Raw genomic sequence first — 24,864 nt, 5'->3', positions numbered from 1 at the left:
TTTTATCTTTGGTTACTTATATATTAGCTATCATATGTAAGAAACCATTGCCTAATTGAAAGTTATGAAGATTTACTCCTCCTTTCTTCTAAGTGTTTTATAGCTTTAGCTCTTACATTTAGGTCTCTTATCCATTTGAGTTAATATTTTTTATATGGTGTGAGGTAGGGATCTAACTCCATTCTTTTGCATGTGAATATTTAGTTGTCTCATGACCATTTGTTGAAAGATTATTCTTTCCCTCCATTGAATTGTCTTGGCATCCTTGTTGAAAATCAGTTGACCTTAAATGTAAGAGTTTATTTCTGGACTATTAATTCTATTCCATCAATCTCTATTTCTGCAAGTACCACAGTAAGTTTAGAAATTATTGCTTTTCAACTGAGACATACTCATTATAAAAAAAAAAAAATTCAAGCACTACGTAAAAGTACAAAGAAGAATGTGAAATACTATTTAAAATCCCGCCACCTATAAATACCCATAATTAATATTAGGTGAACTTCATTCCAGAAATTACACTATTCTCTCTCTTTTTGTATGTTACATGATATGTATACATTCATCTGTATGTATATGTGTACACACATATAAAGATACAAAGGTATATGTAGAAGTAATTTTATAAAGGTAGGATTATATTATATGTGCTTTTTAATTAAGTGTTTTCAATTTTATTTTACTTGAATTTAACAAATGAAAAAGAAACTAAAGTGAATGCAAAGAACTTTCCTGAACTTCCTATAAATGTAAGAGAAATCGTTTCCTAAAAGATTCTTCCATAGTCAAGAAGGATGATTACAAAAAAAATCTTTGAGGTTGAAATTGTTATTTTTTCCTCTTTAGCTATTTATTACATTTTTAGAAAGCAACAGTTTATTCACTTCTGTAAAAGCTGAGGAAATTAGCAGTTATGTACTTCTACTACTTTTCCCCCAGTTCAAAATTTTTCATAATTAAATCTCTTTATAGAGTTAAGGTTTATATCATTTGTTATATGTGCTGTAACCATACTTTTCATAATTGTATAGTCTTGGCTCTAGATTTAAAGGACTTCAGTTTCACCACCAGTCACTTTGCCATGCTTCTGTATTCATGAATGCCTTATTTTGATTCCATTTTTTGTTGGCTGAATTTTGTTATCAAATTGATGTTTAAGTTGCAGACTCACTGCTTCTGTGATTTTTGAGTTCTTGTGTGCTTGAGAATGTTTGTCTGTTGCCTTTATATTTGAATCACAAACTGGCTGGGTATAGTATTCTCCGGTCACATTTTCATTTTCTCAGAACTTTGTGGCTATTTGCTTAACTGCCTTCTGATTAATAATGTAGAAACTTTTTTTTTTTTAAGATTGTATATATTTATTTGAGGGAGGGAGAGAGAAAAAGAGGGAGAGAGGGTGGGGGAGGGAGGATCAGAGGTAGAGGGGCAAGCAGACTCCATGCCCAGCATGGAGCCCAACTTGGGGCTCGATCTCAAGACCCTGAGATCATGACCTGAGCCGAAATCAAGAGTCAGCTGCTTAAGCGACTCAGCCACCCAGGTGCCCTGCTGTGGAAACTTTTGAAGTCAGCCTACTTTTTCCTCTTTATGCCACTCAGATGACAGAAGAATTCTTTCTTTATCTTTGACATTTAGTAATTGACTCAGAAAATAGCTTGGTGTTCTGAGTCTGCATCAGTTTTATTTTTCCTGCGAAAGGAGTGTGCACTTCCAGTCTTACCTTCTGTTCTTCCTTCTTTCAGCAAAATTGTCTTAATTGTATGTTTGAACACATTCAGGTTTTTCTCCCTTGCAGGGTTCTGGATTTCAAGGTTGCCAGTTATCCTTGTGTTATATCATCTTTGTCTTCCATACCTTTCATTTTCTAATTGCTTTCATCTTTTTCTTCTTAAATGGCATGTGTTTATCTCAAGTGACATTATTTTTATTATTAATGTTATTATAACATTATTATTAACTTTTTCTTTAATGTCTATATTTTTCTTACTTTTTTGTGTTATTGTCCTGTGCTGGTATTATTTTGGTCCTTAATTTATTTTTAATTTTTAATTATTTATTTATTTTTTAAAATTTTATTTATTTGACAGAGAGAGAGAGACACAGCGAGAGAGGGAACACAAGCAGGGGGAGTGGGAGAGGGAGAAGCAGGCTTCCCACTGAGCAGGGAGCCTGATGCGGGGCTCGATCCCAGGACCCTGGGATCATGACCTGAGCCTTCAGCTTAGGTCTCTCTCAGACGCTTAACGGCTGAGCCACCCAGGTGCCCCTATTTTGGTCCTTAATTTATTTCCTTTGCTTTGAAATCTTCTTTTCATCTCATTTTGTTGTTTTGTCATCTTGTCTCTGAGCTTTCATTTTACTGACTTTATGTTCTTATTATGATCTTTTGTTAATTTATTTTATAGTGTAAAACATTCATAGAGAATTTTCTTCTGTTCCTTGCACTATGTTTTCTTCAAGACTGGAGTCTGTCTTTTATCCTATGTTTCTTAGTTCTGCTCTCTCTTTATGTGGGTTTTGTTACATTAATTTGCATAGTCGCCATACTTTTCTTCTTGCTCATTCTCAGCATGTGTAGCCCTGTCCTGACCTTTTATTTATTCTCATATGTATGGGAACATTATTCTTGATTTCTTTCCCAACTCGTCGGAGACATGTTTTCTTTCCCTCTGAGCTACAGTTTGAAGCTTGGATGTTCTGCATGGTGGAGCTGGAGGGGAAGAGCTCCACTGGGGCTGCATACAGCTTTTGTTGCAAGAATTTGGCTCCATGAACTCTTGAAATTCTGTTAAATGTTCCAGCCAAGATTCTTTTCACCTGATTTGGATGCAGCTTTTTCCCCACTGCAGGTACTCTCTCAATTCACATTGTTCCTGCAGTTCAGCGTGGAGCTCTAGAAGCTCTACAGCCCTAAAGAGCATCTTAGTTGTTTATTTCCCAGCTTTTGCTCATCTCTCTCCAGTAAACATTTCTAGTCCCTTAACGGTAAAAAAAAAGAAAAAGAAAGAAAGGAGGAAAGATAAAGATATTCCTGTTTCTTTCCAAATGTGTGGGTATTTGTGAGAATTTGCAGGGTTTGGGCAATTCACCAGTCCCACTACTGCTAAGCATGAGGTTGGGGGTGGTGCAGAGTGAGGGCTGGAGGCTCTGTTGGAATCTTATGTATCTTTCCTTAGTTGTCTCCTTTTGAAGTTTATGCCACGAGGCTGTCCTTCTTTCCTTGTTTGGATGCCTCTGGTGACATTTCTGCCTCCCCCCCCTTTTTTTTTAGTGGATTGGGTTTTTGTTTATATTGCTTGTTAGTGATGACAAAGGCTGTGATCCAGTTTCTTTGCTCAGAAGTCCTTCAATTTCTTCTTTTTCCAGTTTGCTTCTTAATCTTTTCCCTTGTGAACACCCCACCCACGCAACATTTTGGTTTATCACCATCCCAGGCCCCACTGCAGGTTAACAATGACTTCTGCCCAGACAATTCATGTCTCAGTCCTTATCTTGCCGACGTGGTCCTTGCTTAAATTATTTGGTTATTTATTTTGCCTCTCCTACCCACCCCCCATGACCATGGTAATTATTCATAAAACATCTGAAAGAAATCACTAAACCTGTGCAATTATCAAGCCATTGCCAGTTTATCCCATAGAATCTATGTGTACCTGCTTTTTATTGAATATTTTTACCAGGACTAAAAAAATAATTACCAAATTAGCCATGTGCCAAAAATCAGCATAGTTTTTTTTTTTTTTAATCATGCTTAATTTAATGTTCTTAGGTGTTGATGAAAATAAGCTCTCTGGGACTGACCTGATTCGCATATAGAATGTTAGAGAGGAGGAAATGAAAAAATTTTCTCAAGGAAAAGAAAAAATTTTTTGATTGGGGTGAGGGCTTGTAATAATTTCCAAGGACCCAGATAAAATTTTATCCTAGCCTGCTGTCAAAACAGCAGGAGGCCTTTTTTGTATTTGTTTTTGTTTTTGTTTTGTTTTGGGGGGGTTTTATTGTCTTGTTTCCCTTTGGTTTTAATCTTTTTTCAGACATACTGTAGAGGTGACAAACTGGGACTCTGGCATCTGATGCTAGACAACTTTGTCTATGATCCTAGAATCAGCCTTGAAGGAAAGCCCTCCTTGTCCAGTTAAGATTTGTAAATTGCCTTTACAAAATTGCCAACATGCTGAAGCGAAGAGGAAAGATGGATGAAAGAATTGAAAAGAGGTGGTGAGGGAAGGAATAATCTTAGGAAGCATTTTTCTTTTTATGTTCTCCTGTTGTGGAGATTGGGGAAAAGCGTCTATCATGAGTCCACTCCAGGGGTGTATGCCAGTTTACAAAAAGAACCAGGAAAACTAGCATGTCATGGTTAATGATTAGATCATGAAAGGAATAAGAAGGGCCAGCCAGTAGGGTTGAATCCACTAATAGCTGGTATAGCACTGGGGCCAAGAATCTCTTTGGATTGGATGGAGTCTAGACAGAACATCTAGAACTGTGAATGGGCATTCACATAGCCCATGGGAATATGGGCACCATGCCTTAGAGATGCTTGAGGTGGTGGGGTTTTGTGATCCATTGTGATCTTCTAGACCTGTTGTCCCCAGCATTGGTTGAGCTCCAGCGAGCTGCTGGGTGGCCTCCAGGTCTCAGCCCTAAGGCAGGAGAGGCAGATGGCCACCTACCAGGAGGCGGAACAAGGTTTCGTAAAAATGAAGCAAGGTTTCTTGGGGACCTCCTGTACTTATCCTATATTGACACAAAATTCTGGAACATTGTGCTCTGCATTCCTGTAAAGAAAGATCCAATTGTAATTGGAAAATGCAAAAGGGCAGAATTAAGGTTAACTCTGAATTTCCTGCTTCTCCTGCAATTCAATTCTCCCCCTTGTCATTGAGTTAATGTCATCCCCCCCCCATAATTGAGCATAAATTACTGGCCAAATATGGAATAAGTTGATATGGACTCTAAGGAGATAATGAAAAATTTAGTAAGAAATTATCAGTACAGCACTCAGATTTTTAAGAAGCAAAAATACTGTCAGTAAGCCAATGAAATATTTGCAAAGTAATCAATATATCAGATTGTGATAAATCAATTTCTAATTTAACCTTTTTACAAAATGATTGTTAAAATTATAAAAATAATGACTTTAAGAACCTCAAACAAAAATAATTCTTCACATTCTAGATATTACTCATTTCCTTTTTTTCTCCGTATTCCCACTGCAGGTCCAGATGTGAGACATTCTATTTGGAGTTGTCCCTTTCCATTATGACTACATGATCCATGTTTTTCATATTAGTTTTGTTACTCTTTGTATCATTTATTGTAGGTGAAGCAGCAGTAGACAAATAATGACTTGGAAGAAGAACAGAGGTTAGGAGAAATAAATCTTTCATTAGTACTCCTAATAGGGAGACTTTGCCTCTGGAAGAAATGGCCCTAGCCACCTGTAAGCACACAGGGACGGTGGCTTTGCTCAGTGCCATGATGGAGAGAGAACACCTCATCATACAAATTGTTTGCAGATTTCCATTCCTCTCTAATTCCATCTGTTTGTAATATGGAGGTCGGTGCTGCTTCCATCTCGCACTGTGTCTTAAATGGATCTCATCAGAGCCCTGTGCTGACCCTGGATCTGCAGACTTGATTCTTGCGGGGTGGGGCAGAGTGTGTGGCTTCTTTCTGCAGGAATTCTGGTTTGGTAGCATCCTGTTTGGTCATCTGGGCTTACACAGAGGCCCCTCTTTAAAGGACCCGTTTTAAAAGATTATTTTCAACTTATTAAAATAAAAACTTCAAGTGTAGATCTTATTGATTGTTCAATATCAAGTCCAGAAAGTTGAATATTGTTCTTCTCTGTCTCATGTTCTGTATTTATCCAAAATGTATCTTCTTAAACCCTTCAGACAACTTAGGTTACCACTAGCCTTGGGTCACTTAGCAAATAAAAATGCACAACTCCCACTTAAATTCAAATTTCAGATAAACAACAAATAATTTTTTAGTGTAAGTATGCCCCCAATTTAACTGGGCGTCCTGTATTTTATCTGACAAATCTGGTTGAGACCAAATCAAGATTCTAGAATTTATGGGCTGAAAAGATTGGTCATGATACCCAAGGTGTAAATTAAATATAAATGTAATCTTGAGCATTCATATGTGAATTTTTTTTAGGCCTATGGTATTGTGGTTATATTTTTAAAGAGTCTTTATCTTTTAGAGATATTTACTGAAACATTGATTGATGGTATTATATAACATTTGGGATTCACTTCTGAATGATATAGGAGGCAGCTAAGAGGTTAGGATGGATTGGCTGTGGGTTGATGGGTACATAAAGGTTAATTATACTCTTCTCTACTTTTGAATGTGTTTGAAATTTTCCACAGTGTAGGAAAAAATAGATGTGTCTAAGTTATGTGTTTAGGTTGAAAAAAATCTATTGTTGAAAGATCCTAAATGTGAAGCAATAGGAGATTGCACAGTGTCACTAGAAGTAGCTTCAGACTGAGGCAGGGGCCCACCAGCCATTTTGTAATTGTGACATCTTTGTTCCTCCACTGGGATATTAATTGTCTTGATTTTTGTCTTCATCTTTTTGTTGTTGTTTTTGTTTTAGATTTTTTTTAAGTAATCTCTATACCCACTGTGGGCCTCAAACTCACAACCCTGAGATCAAGGGTCTCATGCTCTACTGACTGAGCCTCTAGGCGCCCCGTCTTTATCTTTCCAGTGAACAGTGTAAGAATGTTGCAAGTTAGTTCCTAGCCTCTTGGAGTCGAGAGTGTTCAGGTGTCACAGGATCTCTAGGGAAAGTGGTTAAGTAGAGAGGGGATACTGCTTTATGCTATGGTCAGCCTTTTGAAAATAGTTAAACATGAAATAAACTGTTGGGTTGGGTCAAAATAACAAACAGTACATTTTTTAATTTGTGGTTTTTACAAAATAAATCTCTTTAACTGATTGGCTTGAAGCCCTGGTAAATTAATAAATAGAGTATATAGTCTAATAAGTCAACACAGGCCTAGCTTCCCTAGCAGGTGAGCTGTCAGCAGCTGGGAGCACTCGGGCTCTGGCATGATTCTGGACAGTGTTATTTATTGATGGACATCTTTAATGGTTTGCTTTTTTCTTCTTCCAGGATTTCCTTCAAATGCTGTTGGAGAATATCCCAGAAGAAAAAAGGTGAGGACCGATTTAGGAATTAGGAGCCCGGTTTTACTTTTAATGTTAAAAATGACTCTGCCATTGTTTGGCTTGTTGCAATCTAGAAAGTTCAATCTTCATCTCTTAACAGAAGTAGGGACCTAGCCCAGGACAATCAACCAGCCCTAGAGCTAGGTCTGTGTGGATATTGGGAGCAAGGGCGTGCAGCGTTGGGAGGGCCCAGAGTCAAAAGCCCTGAAAGTAGTATGAGAGACAAGCCAGGGACACTTCATGGCCTCAGCTGCTGTGAAAAAGAAGGGAGGAGAGGAAAGTTCTAAGTTAGGGTTCTCTAGTTAACACGGTTTAATATAAGGAAATGCTGTTTAATTGAAGGTAAAAGTGTAGCATAGTAATAAGAGCCTGGGATTTGAAGTCAGGCTCTCCTAGGTTCTTACCCCAGCATGGCTCCTTCCCAGCTCAGAGATTCGGAGCAAGTTACTTCATCCCTCCAAATTTCAGTTTTTCACCCTTGGGAGGAATAAAAGATAATATCTGTGAAAAGTAGGTGTTCAACAATGATTGATAACAGTTATATCAATAGTCATCTTCTGTGCCTCAGGCCCTGTATACAGGATCTACCTATAGTAAATCATTTAATCCTTGTTACAGTACATCCCCCTGCAACACCATCATCATAGTGGGTATTGGAGGGCAGCACTTCCTATATGCAGGCCCTCAGTTAATCCTTCAACCAACACTATTTAGTGCATGACATGTCTATCCCTATTTTCCCGGTAAGAGCACTGAGGTACTGAGGGGCTGACCACGTACAGGAGGAGGAGGCTTAGGACCTACATCAAAGTTTACAGTGGGTTCATTCCAACCCTCTCCTTCTAATTTCCTATCTTAATTTAGACACTAGAAGTGAATACCCTGAAACATAATTCCCAGTAGCAAAATTGGTATTTAACGTTAAAGGGGGGCATCTTGAGAAATTAAACATTCCTTTGAAGAAGAGCCAATGTTCTTCTCCTTTCTGATCCACAGATTTAACTATGTTTTTATGCTCATAATAGGTTTCCAAATGTGGAAATGAATTCTTTCACGCAGACACTGACTTGGACCCAGGCAAGGCCATCCTCCATGTAGGTGGGCCAGCTTTATAGGCAGTCCAAATGGAGTGTCTTAAAGGGAAGGTGGCAGGGTTTGAGCTGCCAGGAGATGACATGCAAATTCACGGGGGTATCCAGGGGCCATGAAGACATGAAGATTTTTTTTCTAAGTGTTAGACTTTTGCCTGACCTTTTGTTTAAACTCCCCATCTTCCACCTTCTACTTCCAATTCTGGCTTCAACTCTTAGAAGTGTTATAGTTAGCCGCTTGTTTTTTTAAATTAGATGTGAACACACGCCCATAGAGCAAGCCAGAGCATCATACAAAATGAACATACCCATATTATTTGATAAATTCCTTCATTTCTACCTCTTTGTGTTCATGCTTTTTGATGCTGAAGGAAGTCTTACACAGGGAGATTGCGTGGGGCTTTAGTAATCGGCCAAGATTATTAGCTCTTCAGGATGCTGCTTGAAGGAAGTGTGGCTTGTTTTGGAAAATCTGAAGTGTTTCAGGTTTACCATCCTTTTTAAGCAGACATACGGACTTTCTTCATGCAAAATCACATCAGATGTGGCCATTATTCCTAAGGTCAGGAACAACAGTTTACCTGCAAGACATTTTTTCCCCCCTTTTCTTCTGTACCTGCCCTGGAATAACTTCTCAGATTCCCTGATAAGAGGGAGCAGTTTCCTTAGAAACCAATGCAAGAAAAGAAAGACAAGACAATTACTAGAAATGGTGTATTCCTATTACCAGTCTGTACTATACATTCTTTTGGAAGAACTTAGGGCACAAATATGGCAAATTTCATGGAAGCAACAAAGTGCGTTTTTAGTTGGGAAGGGCTTCTTTCTTTCCATCCTCTTCCTAATAAGGTTGTGAAGTTCATGGAGATGGCCCCAAGCCCGCTGGCTCCACGGGACTGGGATCTTATCATTGTGAATATTTGTCGAGGGACACACTGTTGGGTCCACAAAGAGACTTTTGTTGGGATGGTCTCTGTTTAAGGGTGGCCACCGACCACCAACTTTCACCCCCCGAGAGGACGCCTTTCCCAGTTAGGGTCATGTTTTGGCTAGCAGGTTTAAGCTTCCTTTTAAAATTCCCCTTAAAAGGTAAGGCGATTTCCTTCCTGCAATGAATCTATTTCAGCAAGTATACCAGAATATTTTCTGAACCTTGAACATCTTTCCTGCTAACCAATGTCAGAATCTAATTCAGCTATTAAAACAGACCGTTTGCCCTTTTACCTATGGAGCATATTGTACCAATTTTATCTGGGTCTCCAAAGGCCCCACACCTACCCCTGGAGCCTCTAATCTGTAGCCCGGCTGCAAACTGATCCTTGGGCACATCTGTCAGGCACGTGAGCCATTGTGAGCGGGGCAAGGTTCTTCAGATTAGACCAGCCACTTAGTGTTCAGGGGCCAGTCTCCTCTGTGTCACACTGTTTTGCGTTGTTCTCTTGCTTCAATTAATTTAACATTATCTATTGAGCGCCTCCACTAGCAGGCTTTAGCCTGGACACTGGGGGACAGAAAGGAATAGATTCCAGGTCCAGCTTGCAGGGAGCTCCTAATCAACATGAAGATATGCATGAAAACAGATTGTTATGATTCAGTGTAGGGAGTGCTTTTGGGAGTTTCAGAGTCCTCGGTGCACAGGGAAAGGCCCATGAGACCTAGCCTCGAGCCTTCAGGCAGAGAAGTACACCGAAGTTTCCAAGTAGGAGAGTGCCATCAGCAGATTAGAAGGATACTCCGGGGGGGGCAATGTGGAAGATCGATGTGGGCAGGGAGGACTAGAAGTCACGAGACCAATGAGAAACCTAGACAGCTGTTCACTCAAGAGATCTAGAGCTGGAACCCGGGCACGGATGTGGCGGTGGCAGGAGGGTTTGGGAATAATGAACAGATCTGAGGGATATTCCAGAGGGGCCACGGGTTAAGACTTGGTTGGTTGGTTTTGAAAGTTACGTGGAGGAGTCCAGCGCGACCTGACCTTTCTTTCTGGGCTACTCAGTGATCCTCTGGAGTAGTGCTGGAAGCAGAGGGGGCTGGGAATTTGTCTCGGGAATCCATGTGGGGCAGGGAGTGGGAGGGAGAGCATTTGGAGGTGGAGGGGAGGGAGTGAGGAGTTGTGTTTTAGACATCTTCAATGTGAGGTTTCTGTTCAAATGTTGATGTTTTATGAGACCAAGGGAAGAAAAAGCTGAAAGTGCTTAGAAGGAAATCCAAACAGACCCTGGGCACCAGCTAGCCCTGATGCAAGAGCTTCCTGCCCAACTAATACATCAACCCTATCAACAGTGGCTTGCTCTTCCTTTTTTTTTTTTTTCTTTTTAAGATTTATTTATTTGAGAGTGGGGGAGAGCGCAAGGGGAGGAGCAGAGGGAGAGAGAGTCTTAAGCAAACTCTGCACTGAGCGTGGAGCCCGACGTGGGGATCAGTCTCATGACCCTAAGATCACGACCTGAGCCAAAACCAAGAGTTGGACGCTTAACCAACTGTGCTACCCAGGCGCCCCAAAAGTGGCTTTTTCTTTGCTCATCAGTTATTATGTGTCTGTGTGCACGTCCCTGTGTTTGGTTTCATTCACTGCCCTCCCTCCCCCGTGGAGCTAGGGAGTGTTCGCTTGTGGATGTGACCTCAGCCATCCTCATTATCTGCCTGAGCACAAATGACTCCTTTTGATCGAGAAACAAATAACCATGTGCAGAGTTCTGAGATGCACACTATTTGTATCCACATGTAGAGAGGGAACTTAAAAACCTAAACTATGAAAATTTAAAAATCCGTGAAGAATGTCGGTGGCACTGCAGAACGAGGGCTTTTCCATTTCAGACCCTGAGCACCGAGGACCCCAATACTTGCGTTCATCCAGTACCTGCACTTCCAGAGTTCCTTCCATCTGTGGTTTAGTTCACGTGACAGTTGTGGGGGGCTTTAGAAAGTTGTGCTTTCCTTCAGAGGCACGGATAGAACGCGATCATTAGACTCTCAAGGGCTGCAGGTGGGAGCCGAGAGCAGTGAGGACCTCTCTTCTGATCGGCTGCAGGTGATAGGCACAAGTGGCAGATAGAGCTGCTGGCCAAACCAGCCATCCGCATCCGTCGGCCCTCAGAAATCAACCGGACAAGCATACAGCACGTGCAATACCATTTTCACACAAGCCTGGGTCTATTTCTAGGCATGTTAATATCACAAAGGGAAGAGCCCCTGCCTTTCAACTTTCTCCACTTGAAACACAGCTATTTCTCTCACCCGCATTATGCCACGGTGTCCAACATGTTCTCTCCCCTGCTGTGCTAACTATGTGTGACCACATTTATAGCTCAGAGGGCCTGGAGTCAGGTACCTGAACTCAAGAGTGGCCTTACAGGATGTAGGAGTGCAGAGAGGGTACTCTCCAGCCAGGAGGTAAAACAACCTGCTGTTCCAGATACCCAGGAGGCTTGGGTAATGAGGCGCAAGTACCGCTCACCAGTACAAATATGGGAGCATGCAGTCGTGGGTCTGTGTACTTTTAGCTATCTGTATAAAATCAATTTCCATAGTGATCAGACATGCAGAAGAGTAATTTCCTGTAAGTCCAGGGTCCCAGCGAAGTGGAAATGCTTCTGCTTGTTGTTGTGATTATTTAAGCCACATGATCTCAGAGGGGAAACATTCACCATTAAGCTTAGACCCTGAGTGTCTTGATTTGAAAAAGTCAACTTTTGCTTTACCATGGTTATCTATCCCAGTCCAGACCTAAAAATTCACCTGCACCGTCATCTCAATTACTACGATCAAAACAGCAAAAACTATGGAATTGTTACTTTTTCCCTCCAAACAGTCTGCAGTTCGTTTCTTCCTTGCAGATTAAGCATTATTGGGGTGCCTGGCTGGCTCAGTTGGTAGAACATATGACTCTTGATCTTGAGGTTGTGGGTTTGAGGCCCGTGTTGGGCATGGAGCCTACTTAAAAAAAATTCAGCATTGTCACACATCTCTCATAATTTCCTTGGGAAGTAAGGCCACTTATAGTACCTTCTTTTTTTTTTTTTTTTTTTTTTTTTTTAGCAGCTGAAGTTATTGCTTTTATCATTCTCTCATAGTTTAAAGTCTCATTCCCTGTTAGCAATCACCAGATAGGTGTCAGTGCAGTTCAATGTCTACACTGGTACTGGGAGTCTAGAAACCTGGGTCTTTTCTTTAGCTCTTTGTCTGGCCTGACTTTGGCCAGTCTTCTTATGCTGCAGTTTCTCCATCTGCTCAAAGCCACACAATAATTGACACCCACTTCACAAGGATATTATGAGGAATGAAGTGATAATGGTTATAAGATGCTATGAACCTTTCCAAAGGAAAGTGATCTGAAAACACATGTTCTTTTCATTCACGGGAGAGTGTCTTTTGCTCCTGGATGCAGCTGAACGATGAACTCTCCTGCCCTTACACTTTTGCCCCTCCCAAGGGTCTCCCCATCTCTTCAGAACTGTAATTGAAGGGCAGACAAACAGGGTGACCACAGCAGGGGCCAGACCGCCTTTGGCAGGAGAGATGTGAGCAAGAAGGAGAAGGCAGGGCTGTTTGGGGCAAGCACAGGCCTTTTTCCACAAGCTTGCCTGCCCCCAAAAATCACAACTGATGTATCATGATACCTAAGTTCAGCAGAGAAAGAAAAGTGAGGGCTTCACAGCCAGGCAGCATAGACTTGGATCTGTGTGGCCTTGGTTAAGTCCCTTAACTTCCCAGAACCTGCATTTGCTCATCTCTGAAATGGGGATACTAATACTGGTCTTGTGCAAATATCGTCAAGTTTAAATGAGATTTTCTCTCTAGTGCCTGGTACACAGTAGGTATTCAGTAAGCAATAGCCACTACTTTTATGCCTTTACTTGGTAGTGGGCAGAGGGGTTTTTGTTTGCTTTGTTTTTGGTGCCACTCCATAATAGTACCTGTGTATGCAAATACTAAATATGGCAACGCAAAATTTACCTTATTACTTTCCAGTGGAATAACCACACAGTTGGCCCGGCCAGCTCTTCAGGTCATAGACTGTAGTACAAATCGTTCACAGTCTCCACTTTGGTCTCCCTGCCTCTGGCCTCTTTCCCCTCTGTTACTCCTCCTCGACTCCCTTTTGTTTGTGCCATTCTGTGGACATGCTGCAAGCCTCCTCGATGAGGCCAAGGCTCAATGGCAGGATGTCAGGGTTCTCACAGAACACCCCTTTTTTCCCTCACCTCATTCTGTGTGCCTGCCAAGTTGACCATGGCTTTGGACTTTCCTGCTTCTGCCCCCTTTGCCCTGCATGCACTTTCCTTCCATTTTGCTGGCCCTGCCCCATCGTTGGGGACAGCACAGCCTTCCTCCATGACATGGTTCAAGCTTTGCTTCCTTGAAGAAGACTCCCCTGACACGCCTCCCACCGTCCTCCTAGCTGAGCCATCTGAGGCAGCCGGTGCCTCTTACACACGTAGTCCCACATCTCTGCATTAGCACTGGTGGCACTGTGGTTGTGCCTGTTACGTGTCCCTGTCAGACAGTCCAGCCCTGGGCGTTCCCAACTCAGCCCCTCCACAGACCCTTGTGCCCTGTAGGCATCCACCGAACCAATGCTGCAGGGAGAAGCCTTGCCCATTCTTCAGTTTTCTCTGGTGAAGACTTGGGCCTTGCTCAGTGACATTCCAGGGCTCAGCTCCCCGGCCCCTCCCCATGCCACCCTTAAAACTGTGCGTTTGGGGCACCTGGGTGGCTCAGTTGTTAGGCTGTTTGGCTCAGGTCATGATCCCGGGGTCCTGGGATTGAGCCCCGCATCAGGCTCCCTGCTCAGCAGGAAGCCTGCTTCTCCCTCTCCCACTCCCCCTGCTTGTGTTCCCTCTCTCGCTGTCTCTCTGTCAAGTAAATAAATAAAATCTTTAAAAAACAAAACAAAACAAAAAACTGTGTTTCAGCTAAAATTCCCTGAAGGAAATTTATGTCCATGTCCTCTTACTCACTCCTCCAAGGCTATGCACAACAGCTGTTCGCCCTCTTTTGTAAAATCACTCAAAAATGGCCATGAAGTCACTCCCAGACTTCTTTTCTTCAGGACATTGAACCCCAGTTCCCTCGACCCCCCTTGTGGACCCAGTGTACTCGCCCCTTTGATCCTCACTACCCTTCTTGTCTAAATCCTTTCTAAATCCCCTTTCTTCCTCTCGAGTTGGGCAAGGTTTAAGATTGCCCATTTTCCTAGAATGCCACAGCTCAACAAAGCTTGGGTCAGAGTCAGCCTCTTCCTTTGGCTTTCCTGAGATCGCTGGAAGGAGGGTGACGGGAGCTCTTGGCCCCAGGGCTCCGGAGGGCTCCGGACATCCCAGTGCCCCTCTCTGGCTGGAAAGGAAGCAGATGAATGGGCGGCTTAGGAAAAGCTTCAGGGAAGTAAGGACCCGGAAGAAAGCAGGCCTGCCTCTCAATCAGGATAGACAACTTAGAACACCAGCAGATCCCCAGCTGTCGAGGCCCCAGGGCAGGAACCCAGCACCACCAAGTGAACCCCCCTCCTGGGTGCCAGACAAGGTGGGGATGGTCTGCGTTCCTTCCCCACAAGAGCAGGCCTTCCACGGAGCCTCTTACCTTCAGCGGAAATTATACAGTCTGTCTGTCCTTGCAGCCTTGCACGTTTTGTTAGAAAGTAAATCAGCTTTGAGTTCCCCAGACACTTCTCTAAGGGACCCCTTCAGCCCTGCTCTCCTCCTCCTCCCAGCAGATCAGTCAGGCCTGTGAAGGGCATTGCCAGCACCTCTCAGTGCGGCCGACCGAGCCCAAAGAAGAACAGTGATCTGGATCTTAGGTGCTCTGAGAGCCACCTCCTCCCTTCCAGTCGCCCACCCACCCCTGCCCCATGTGCTGCACATGTACTCACACAGGCACACGAGTGCACACGTGCATGCACACACACGCCTCCACGCTCTGCGTCACAGCAGGAACTTGGCCGCTCGCACCTGGATTGAGGCTGTTGAATGACCACGAAGAAGTAGTGGGGCAGGGCTCGGGGACGGTGGCCCCTGTGGGCATCTGCATACAAGGCACGCCCAATAATTGCACTGAGCCCGGGAACCTGGAGGAGCCCAGCACAAGCATCCTGGGGAGGTCATTGTTCTCCCCTTCTCCACTTCTGGCCTCTCCCCTTCCCCTGCTGGTCATCCCACAGATGGGCATCATCTTGAAATGAATCCAAACCACTTACTCTGCATAGTCCCTTCTGCCCCCCCATTTTCTTTGGAAATACTAACAGTTGCGCCCTTCTGCAGCCCTTCTGCAACGTTTGCTTTTGCCCTGGCCCGGGAAGACCAGGGCACACCAGTGACTTGCTTCTCACTAGGGAAGAGAAGGTCGCAAAAATATCAGTCAGCCCCTTCTTCCCCAATCCCATCCAGGCCCGCTTCTCCCTCCTCCCTTTCTCACTACTGCCCAGCCAGGAGCATAGCCCAGGAGGTGAGGGAGCACTGGCTTCAGCACCTTAACATCACGGATGGCATTGTATCTTCCCACAACTTCTCTGCAATCCCTAAAGGGAGGGAAGGAATATTATTTATATATATCTATGTGTATGTCTGTGTATATATAGGTATGTATCTATATGTATATATATTTATGTAGGATGTAGAATATAATATATAAAATTCTTATAGGTTTGGAGTTTAACACATTGGGAATCTCTTACTGGGAAAGGTGGTTTTTAAATTAGAAGGGAGGGGTGCCTGGGTGGCTCAGTCAGTTAAGCGGCTGCCTTTGGCTCAGGTCATGATCCTGAGGTCCTCGGATTGAGCCCCGCATCGGGCTCCCTGCTTGGCGGAGAGCCTGCTTCTCCCTCTCCTTCTGCCTGTCATTCTGCCTACTTGTGCTCTCTCTCTCTCTGTCAAATAAATAAATAAAATCTTTCAAATAAATAAATAAAAGGGAATACTTTTTATTGAAACAAAAGTGAAATGTGTTTTCATTCATTCAAACAAAAAATATCTATGGGAAGCATCATTTATACCAGGAACTGGTCTCCATTCTGGATTTCGAGAAGTGAGTCAAACAGCCATAGACCCTGATCTCAGAGAACTTCGATCCAGTGAGGGGACAGTTAAAGGGCAAGTAATGAAATAGACGGCAGGCACGCAGTGCGGAATGCCATGGCGCAGAGGGCAGGAAGTGTGACGGATGCCATACACACAGCCTGGGAGAGGGCTCGGGAAAGGCCTCTGCGAGCGGGGAGATGGAGCAGGGGCCGGGGGTATCTAGACAGGGACTGCGGTTGCTTTAAACATCATTAGCCCAGGAACACAGGAAGACACAACCTAAGGTCTGTTGACCCTAAATATACTGGATACTTCACGAATTGAAGGAGTATTCAAATCAGCAGGACATGAAACCAAAAGAATTTGAGCTGACTTTGGGTCAGACTTAACGAGCAACTTTTATTTCAAATAAAGCAGCCCGTGGGCCTGCTTCAGAGGCGTGGAATCCACGCGTGCTCCCCGCAGCCGGGCCCCTCTGCGCTCTGACAGTGGATTGGGCCATTTGTGCCTGTTGCAGCCCCCCGTCACGATAAAGTTCAAATTTCATTTTGATGTACTAAGTGCCGGAGTGTTCCGATTTCACTTTGCTGCCAACTGTGGAGGAAGCAGTCGTGCCTGATGTGTCCTGTCCTCCCTGAATTGGGGCTCCCAACCCAATAGTTCCTCTCGAGGCTTTAAGAGCACCTATTATAATGTGCCTCTGATTTTTAGATTCCATCGTGCACGTTCCTGTTGACTGAAGCTGCGCTGAGTGTGACTGAGTGCCTTCTGCACTTGAACCTGGCACAGCGTTGCTTTTCTCCAGGGAACAGGTACTTCTCTGGAAGATCGATGCTGTGATCTACCCGAATAGTTAGAGAAAAAGGTGCTATGTATGTAGTAAGTGCTCTGTAACGTTTTAATCCTTGACTTTTTGTTTTATTTTTAAAGGCTCAAGTTGTCTGTGGAAAACATCTTCCGAGACTGGCTTGAGAGTTCTGGAATACCACAGGTGTGCTCAACATGACTGCTCAGGAGGGTCTGTAGAGGATAATGAAGCTTGCTGCTTAGCGTTATCAATTTTGACAATGATTTGTTTGTATGTGTAGTTATAAAAGTAACCATCTTACTGAGGTGGAGTATCTGTAAGTCAGGAAAATGATGGTCTCCCACTCTTTTCCGCCTGCGATCATGGTGTGTGCCTCCGGCCTCTGACTTAAGGGACTGTGGTGCTGTAGGTGGGCGTACTGGTTGACCTTCAACTGTGTGTTACATGAGATCTTGCAAAGTGTGGTGTATATTTTGGGTGGTGTCACCAGGCAACACTTCAACACCACTGGTCGGTTGAGCAGGTGGTCTCCAGCTCTGCTTTTTGGGTACAGCCAGGTGAGTGAGTGAGCTGGCTTGCCTACAGCTTTCCTCTGACCTATCATGCCCTTAGTTCTCCATCATTTCCCCGCTGCAGCTGCCCCTCAACTTCCTTGCCTGGTTCTGCATCCCTGCCTCAAGCTGGTGTGATCCGAATGAGCCATGTAGATTCATTTCTCCGTCTTATGGACTGGGACCTATCCCAGCTGAATGGTTGTTCTGTTGTCTCCCTCCCTTTCAGCCCATGGGCACCTCTGAGGGAGAGACATTCCCGACCAGTCCCAGCTCCGTGGGAACTGCCTAGCTTGAAGCCTCCCCTCCCTCCACTCTCCCCAGGTCCTGTGCTTCCTGGAGCCTGACGGGCAGCCCCCGAGGGCCGACCCTTGCCAGAGCATAGGCCCTGGGAAGTTGAGGGTGGCATCCCGTGTGGAGCTAATCAAGGGATGCTGCAGGCCCGGAGTTTCCCAGTCTGGGCTGCACCCCCGCCCCCCGAGCAGCTGCAGACCCATCAGAGTGAGCCCTAGTGTCTGGGAGTGGACCCCCATGGCTGTGAGAAACTCTGCCCTGGGCCCAGGCAAGCAGCCTCCTTAGCCTGCTCGTTTCTAGTTTCATGGCTGGTTATATGAGCTTCCCCTTGGGAGTGTCTGAATGTCAATGAATGTCTGTGAACCATGAAATTAAGGAACAGGAGGGGCTGCTCTCCATTACCTTTTCATCCCTCTCTTCACATCTTTGTCCGTCCTATCACACAGGGGAAAATGTCGGCCACCAGCCGCCATGAACTCGTTCCTAAAAAGGATGCAGTGCCTTCTGTTTGGGGATGCGTGTCACCTGTTAAAAAGTTATTTATTTGGCCCCTTCTGGGAGCATGCATGCATGCATGCATGCATAAATAAATAAATAAAAATAAATAAATAAATAAATAAAAACCTGAGGTCTAAAAAAGCAAAACCAAACAGGGGTGGGTAAGGCAGCACCTGGTCCTGGGAGGCAGCACTTTCAACTTGTATGTATTATAGTGAGGTCCTGTGATTTCTAAGACGGGGGCTTCCAAATCCAGCCGTTTACTGAGGAGAAAAATCTCAAAAACAAAGTTAAGGTTTGTCTGATCCCAAATAGCCAAGCATTGCCTTCTTGTCTGAGATGGGGGCAGAGGGCATTCGCCAAAGCTGTGGGCCTTGTGTTCCGAGGCCAGGCTGTTGCAAGGCGCCCAGACATTCTTTCCATGGCCTGGAAGCTGGGAAGAGTGGGGAGCTCAGAGAGCAGGATCCCGAAATTTCCTGGCTCCAAACAACAAGGCCACTGTGTTCAACAGTTAGCCCCGAGGGAAGAGAAAAGAAAGAGTCCTTAATCGAGTGCCCAGAAGCAGGCGCACCCCACTTGGGCTGTAACACTGGGGCTGACCCTCTCAGTCCCAGGAGGCTCCCTAATTTCCCCTGAAGAGAAGGAGGCTTTGCCACCAGCAGGAGGCTTTTGCTTTTCATTAAAAGGGGGAGGGGCGTGGCGAAGGGAGAGATTTGCCTCTGAGCGGTGCATTTTTTCCAAGGTCTAGTTGCATTTGTGACAGCTTATAGTGTAGACAAGAATTTCTGCTATAAACTGACGAAACCTGCTGTCAAAACACAGCCAGGTGCAATGAGGCCAGCCTAGCTATAAATTGTCTTTAAGACCCAACTGGTATTTCCTTGGGTGCTTAACTGTTCAGTAAAAACAACAGCGTCAGACAGAAAGGACCCTGATTTAGTGCACATCTTTCCATTGGTGAATGATCAGAAAGGCACCTTTTCATCTCCGTACCCATTCTCTGCCATTATTTACATGGTTGATGATGATTTACTCGCTCACGGTCCCTTTTGCACTCCTTGAGAGTTCCTTCTCAGTTCCACTTCAGTGAAAGGCTCTGCAAAGGCCCTGGACCCTCTGGGTGCAGCCAGCTGGCAGTGAATGGGACACCTTGTTCTTTGTCCCCATCATTATAATATAAAGTTACGAGTGTGCTTGGCCGGGATTGACAACCAGAGCACTGAAATCGCTTCGATGCTCTTTGTTCTCGTTAAAAATTTCTGTCCACCAGCAACTGAAGTCATTCATGACAAAAGAGTCACGTTCTCCTGGTAAAGTTTTCATTCCACAGGTTACAGAGGCTTTTTGTCTCCTCTCAGGAAGGCTTGCCTTGTGGTTGGCCTCGATTTTCCTTTTTGGCCACACTGAATGGAAATCATTAAAAAAAATGTGGAAATCACTTCAGCAGCAATAAAAGTAAGCATGAGCCCCAAAGAAGTAAAAGAAATTGGATCCAAACCTCTTTAAAGAACACCCAACCCTGTAACCTTTGGCTTTGCAAACAGATTTAAAATTGATTGTACCATCAGTATTATAGATTATTTCCTTTTATGACTTGTTTTTTTCTGGTTATAGAAGTATTATGTATTTATTTTAGAATATAAAAAGTTCAAAATAAGAAAATTAAAATGGCCCAGAGATAATTTTTTTGATATAAGTCCTTTCAGTCATTTTTCTGGAGGTTTGAATACATGGTTTACCCTTTCCTTTGTCTCCCTTTTTAAAACTCAAATAATGTGTTCTCTGTAAGCAAGTTGAAGCAATAGCAAGATATAAAAAGGAAAAGCCCTTGCCCCCTTCGATCTTTCTCCGCAGAGATAATCCATGCTGGCTAACAGCATGGTGTGGGTCCTTCCACACATTTTCTGTGCTATACAGAACGTAGGTGCATATCCTTTTTTTTTTTTTAAAGATTTTATTTATCTATTTAACAGAGACAGAGTGAGAGAGGGAACACAAGCAGGGGGAGTGGGAGAGGGAAAAGCAGGCTTCCCACTGAGCAGGGAGCCCGATGGGGGGCTCGATCCCAGGACCCCGGGATCATGACCTGAGCCGAAGGCAGACGCTTAACGACTGAGCCACCCAGGCGCCCCAGTGCCTATCCTTTTTAAACAAAATTGGAATCTTATTATCCAAGCTGAAAGTTCTCATTTAAAAGTATATCTTAAGCAGCTTTCCTTATCCTTTGATATAATTTAAGAGCAGTAATTTTCAACAGCTGCCTAGCTTTCTAACGAATAGTACTGTAATTTAATTTACTCAGATTCCCTCCTCGCCCCAAATAGTATACATTATTTCTAAGAAAGTCGCCCATTCTGCTAATTTGACTGTTCTATAAATAGATATTGACTTCTTTTAATGTCTGCCCAAATGTCTCTTCCAAACCCCCCCCACCAGCCTGTACGCACATATATTCCAACTCCTTTTAAAACATTTATGTGCAGATACGTTAGAAATAACTTTTCCCATCCAGCCTTTTATCTGTACTTCCGTATTTCAGTTGCTACAGAATTCTCTGACTCCGCTTTTTCCTTGAGCTCCTGGCCACATTGCCAAGTCCTGGTATCCTTATATACATATTTATTACATTTCGAATTTTCTTTCCTTTCCTACCGCCTCCCCCATTTTTTTCATTATATTTTGCTTGGACTGGTTTGGTAGCTAATTGGTTTTTTAGCCACCAAGCCGTTCCGCATCAATACTAAGTGGATCTTTCTAAAAGATTCCTCTTCACCAGAAACTTATCCCCCATTAACTGTGGATTGAGAACAGACTCTTTGACTTGCTCTTTGAGGCTATCAGCAGAACTGCCCCAGGCTGTCTTTTTAAACTTTAATTTCTACCCTCCCAGGTATATGCCCAACCACAATTACCAATCTCTAAATGTTTGTTTCTTTGCCACAGGCCTTCCTTTGTGCATTCCCTTTTCTCCTTGGAATGCTTTCCTTTCTGTGTACTTAGCAAGTGTCATGACCTGCCTTACATTGTTGCTATTTGTATGTGTCTCATACATAGGCTTCCCCACCCAGAGGAAACAAGGGCTCTGTCCAACTCATCCTTGTCTGACCTGCTGTGATGCGCACAGTAGGTGCTTGGGGTCTCTCTGTACAATATGGCAGCCCCTAGCCACATGTAATTATTCCGCACTTGAAAAATATCTGGTGTGCCTGAAGAGCTGAATTTTTCATCTAATCCAGATCTAAATTTAAGATCTATTAATTCAGTTTTTGTTTGGGTATGTGAACGAATCTACTTTTTTTTAACCGTAAATTTTATGAAATCTAAATACAGACCAAGCATTTCTGGTTAAAATTTAGCAGGTGAGGTGGACTGTGAAAACACATCAGATTTAGATTTATTACAAAAAAAGGAAGGTAAAATGTCTCTTTAATGGTTTTTAAAATATTGGTTACATGTCAAAATGATACTGTTTTGGCTACGTCATAACCCAATGTATATATACCCAGTAAAATATATTATTAAAATTAATTTTAGCTGTTACATCTTTTTAAATGAGGCAACTAGGAAATCATAAATGACAAATGCAGCTCGCATATATTCCTAGTGACCAGTACTGCTCTAAAACTATTAGATGAATTAAAATCTGAGTGCATGATGCCTTAAAATCCCCCACCAAATAAATGTAACTGAAATCATCTGTATTTTTGTCAAATGTATGGATAAAGATAGAGCTCGGCCAGTCCATAGACACCCTTCAATGTGCTGTGACAGCACAGATGATTATAGTCCACGGATGGGAGTGCTTGTTCACTGTGGGCATCCAGAAGGGCATGAACTAATTACCAGCCTCACTTCAGCTCTTAATTTCGACTCCCAGGCAGCCTGTTTCCCGAGGTACTAACAAGTAGCTCATTGATGCCAGTGAACCTCACGGCCCTTCTGTGGCTCTGTCTGCTGTTTGGGGGAAGTGCTGAGCAGATGTGAAATGGCAAAGCCATGGGCACCAAGGGCACTGAGGAGAATAGGGAAGATGGGTAATAGCCGGTCACATCGGGTGTCTCAAATAGGCAGGAAGCACCTCAAGCTCCCAGACTCGCTCCTGCATCCCCTCTTAGAACAGCAGGTTCTTGTGTCATCTTGGAAAATGCCCCTCCTTTTTAAGCAAACATCTACAAGTTGCCAAAGGCCACACAAGCAAATGATGGACAACTTAAGTCTCATAGGGAAAATGCTGAGGTCACAGAACTGAGGAAATTTGATAAGATGTGGTGCTTTTAGCACAGAGAAAGCCTGTGGTTTATTAGGGGAATAACTTGTAAGCTTATTCTTTGCACACTTTATGTAATCACATCAACATAAGTTTAAGGCCTATTGGGATACTCAGTCTCAGTGATGTCTGTAAGAATTCTACATTTAATGGTCATTCAAGAAAACTGAGACTGGTTATTTTGCAAACTCCAGAGAAATGATATTTTTCAAATTATATGTGCTATGAGATCCTTGCTTTTTTAATCAGTAGTAGCAGTTGCTATAATGTGGTGTGTTTTCTGGGTTCCTAATAATTTTGCTGTCTTTTTAGTCCAGTGGTTCGGCTTACATTTTCTAAGTGACTAAATACCTTGTCCGGGGGCCTTAGAGATACACTGACTAGATTCTCTGGCCTCAGTTGGGGCAGGGCCCATAATGTCGATGAGTCACCACAGTTCATCGAAGAGCCCACAAATCCCTCAAAGTGATATACTGCTCTGCAGTCGCAAGAGACAGGGAGAGAGTTTATTAAAGTCCTTTCATCTGTAGACTGATTTCTTTCATTCTTGGCATCTGTGCCTTCGTGCTCATATTAGTTAGCTCAGGCTGCCATAGCAAAATCCCTTGCAACAGACATTTATGATCTCACGGCTCTGGAGGCTGGAAGTCCAAGATCAAGGTATGGGTAAGGTCGGTTTCTCCTGAGGCCTCTCTCCTTGGCTCACATACGGCCACCTTCTCCCTCTGTCCTCACATGGTCTCTCCCCTGTGTGTGTAGAGATCTCTGTCCTCATCTTCTCTCCTAAGGACACCAGTCAATTAGATTAGAGCCCACTATGTGATCTCATTTTACCTTAATCACCTTTTTAAAGGCCCTATCTCCAATGCAATCACATTCTGAGGTATAAGGGGTTAGGAGTTAAACATGTAAATTTGGGGGGGAAATGCGGTGCATAACAATGCTTATTCCCAATACTTCCCTGATTAGTTCTACATTTCTTGTGAATCCCTTCAAAATGGCCAATAAAAATCACTCAAGTCAACTTCACTATATATTTTTTTCCCCTATGGATGAATATTTTTGGGGTCTATAGATTTTTGGGGTCCCAAATGACATCCTGTCTTGTGGAATGAGAGAGAAAGAAATGTGGGAAGGAAGGGTCAATTCTCCTGGAGAGTACGAGGTAACTGAAGGTCTGTGCTGGGCATTGTGTATTATTGGGGATATCTGATCTGACACTGTCTAAATGCACTGACCTCTTCAAAGCCTAAGGCACCACGATGAACCAGGAGACATTTTCCTTTGGTGCCCCAAATGAAAGTTCTGTGTCCTTCCTTCCTTTTCTCTCTCTTTCAAAACGCAATTTACAGAAAGAATTTGAATCTCATTCACAATAATCTAAGATGAGACTCTAAGTGAATAATAAGGATTAAAACTGTCTCCTCTCCCTTGAAGATTTCCTTTGTAACTGTGTCAGAGCTTAGGTTTCTACAGAACTGCCAAGCATCCCAGACCAGATGGATGAGATTTGCAAGAGGAAACTTCCAGGGTCTGAAATCTTACCTCCTACTCCAGTGCCTACCCCTTACCCCATCCCTTCCCTTCTTCCCATGAATATAGCTGGTACATCTATCCTTTCTGAGGGACTGTGGATGACTCAAAGATGAGAGAACACAGGCTTTGCCCTCAAGATGCTTAATAATTCAGTAGGGAAAATAGACACACAAGTAACCGACCTAAGGCAGAAAGCAATAACTTGTGAAAAATGCTAACTTTTAGCATTCGGAAGAAAGAGGTCGTTTCCCATTTGTTGAAACAGGGAGGGTTGAAGTACCATTTGAAGCCAATCTTGAAGGATACATAGGGGAGAAGGCCATTTCAGGCAGGTGGAGAGTCAGAACCAGCATCTAGGGGTGGAAAACTGAGTATACATGTTTGAGCAGCACTGGGGAGAATCAGATCTCAATAATGGGAGGGGGCTGATGAACCAGTTTGTCGTAAGCATGATTAAGGCTCAGTGGGTAATGCCCCAGGAGGAGAGGAATGGAGACAGCTTCCCGGTGGGAGGGCTGGGGGAAAGCACCCTCCCAGCCAGCCTCACTGTCACCCCCCTCTCTGTCCCCAGCCTCTGCCACATTCTAACCAAGGTCATCTGTCCCCCCGA

At 43.6% G+C, this 24,864-nt stretch overlaps 1 protein-coding gene across 7 annotated transcripts in view; it reads left to right on the top strand.

The window, feature by feature from the left end:
* The window catches only part of AOPEP (aminopeptidase O (putative)), a 347,525-nt gene that overhangs the window by 230,279 nt on the left and 92,382 nt on the right, over window positions 1-24,864 (top strand). For all 7 annotated transcript variants that reach the window (XR_004819509.1, XR_003523595.2, XM_027614771.2 and 4 more), the window contains 2 exons: window positions 7,142-7,185; window positions 17,231-17,291. Coding sequence is in view for 5 of the 7 variants with exons in the window: in XM_027614771.2 (XP_027470572.1) it covers window positions 7,142-7,185; window positions 17,231-17,291 (105 nt within the window). In the remaining 2 variants the exon portion in view is untranslated. The remainder of the gene's footprint in view (window positions 1-7,141; window positions 7,186-17,230; window positions 17,292-24,864) is intronic.

The sequence above is a fragment of the Zalophus californianus genome, chromosome 13 (assembly GCF_009762305.2).
Source record: "Zalophus californianus isolate mZalCal1 chromosome 13, mZalCal1.pri.v2, whole genome shotgun sequence".
NCBI lineage: Eukaryota > Metazoa > Chordata > Mammalia > Carnivora > Otariidae > Zalophus > Zalophus californianus.
This window is presented reverse-complemented; position numbering and strand designations above follow the sequence as displayed.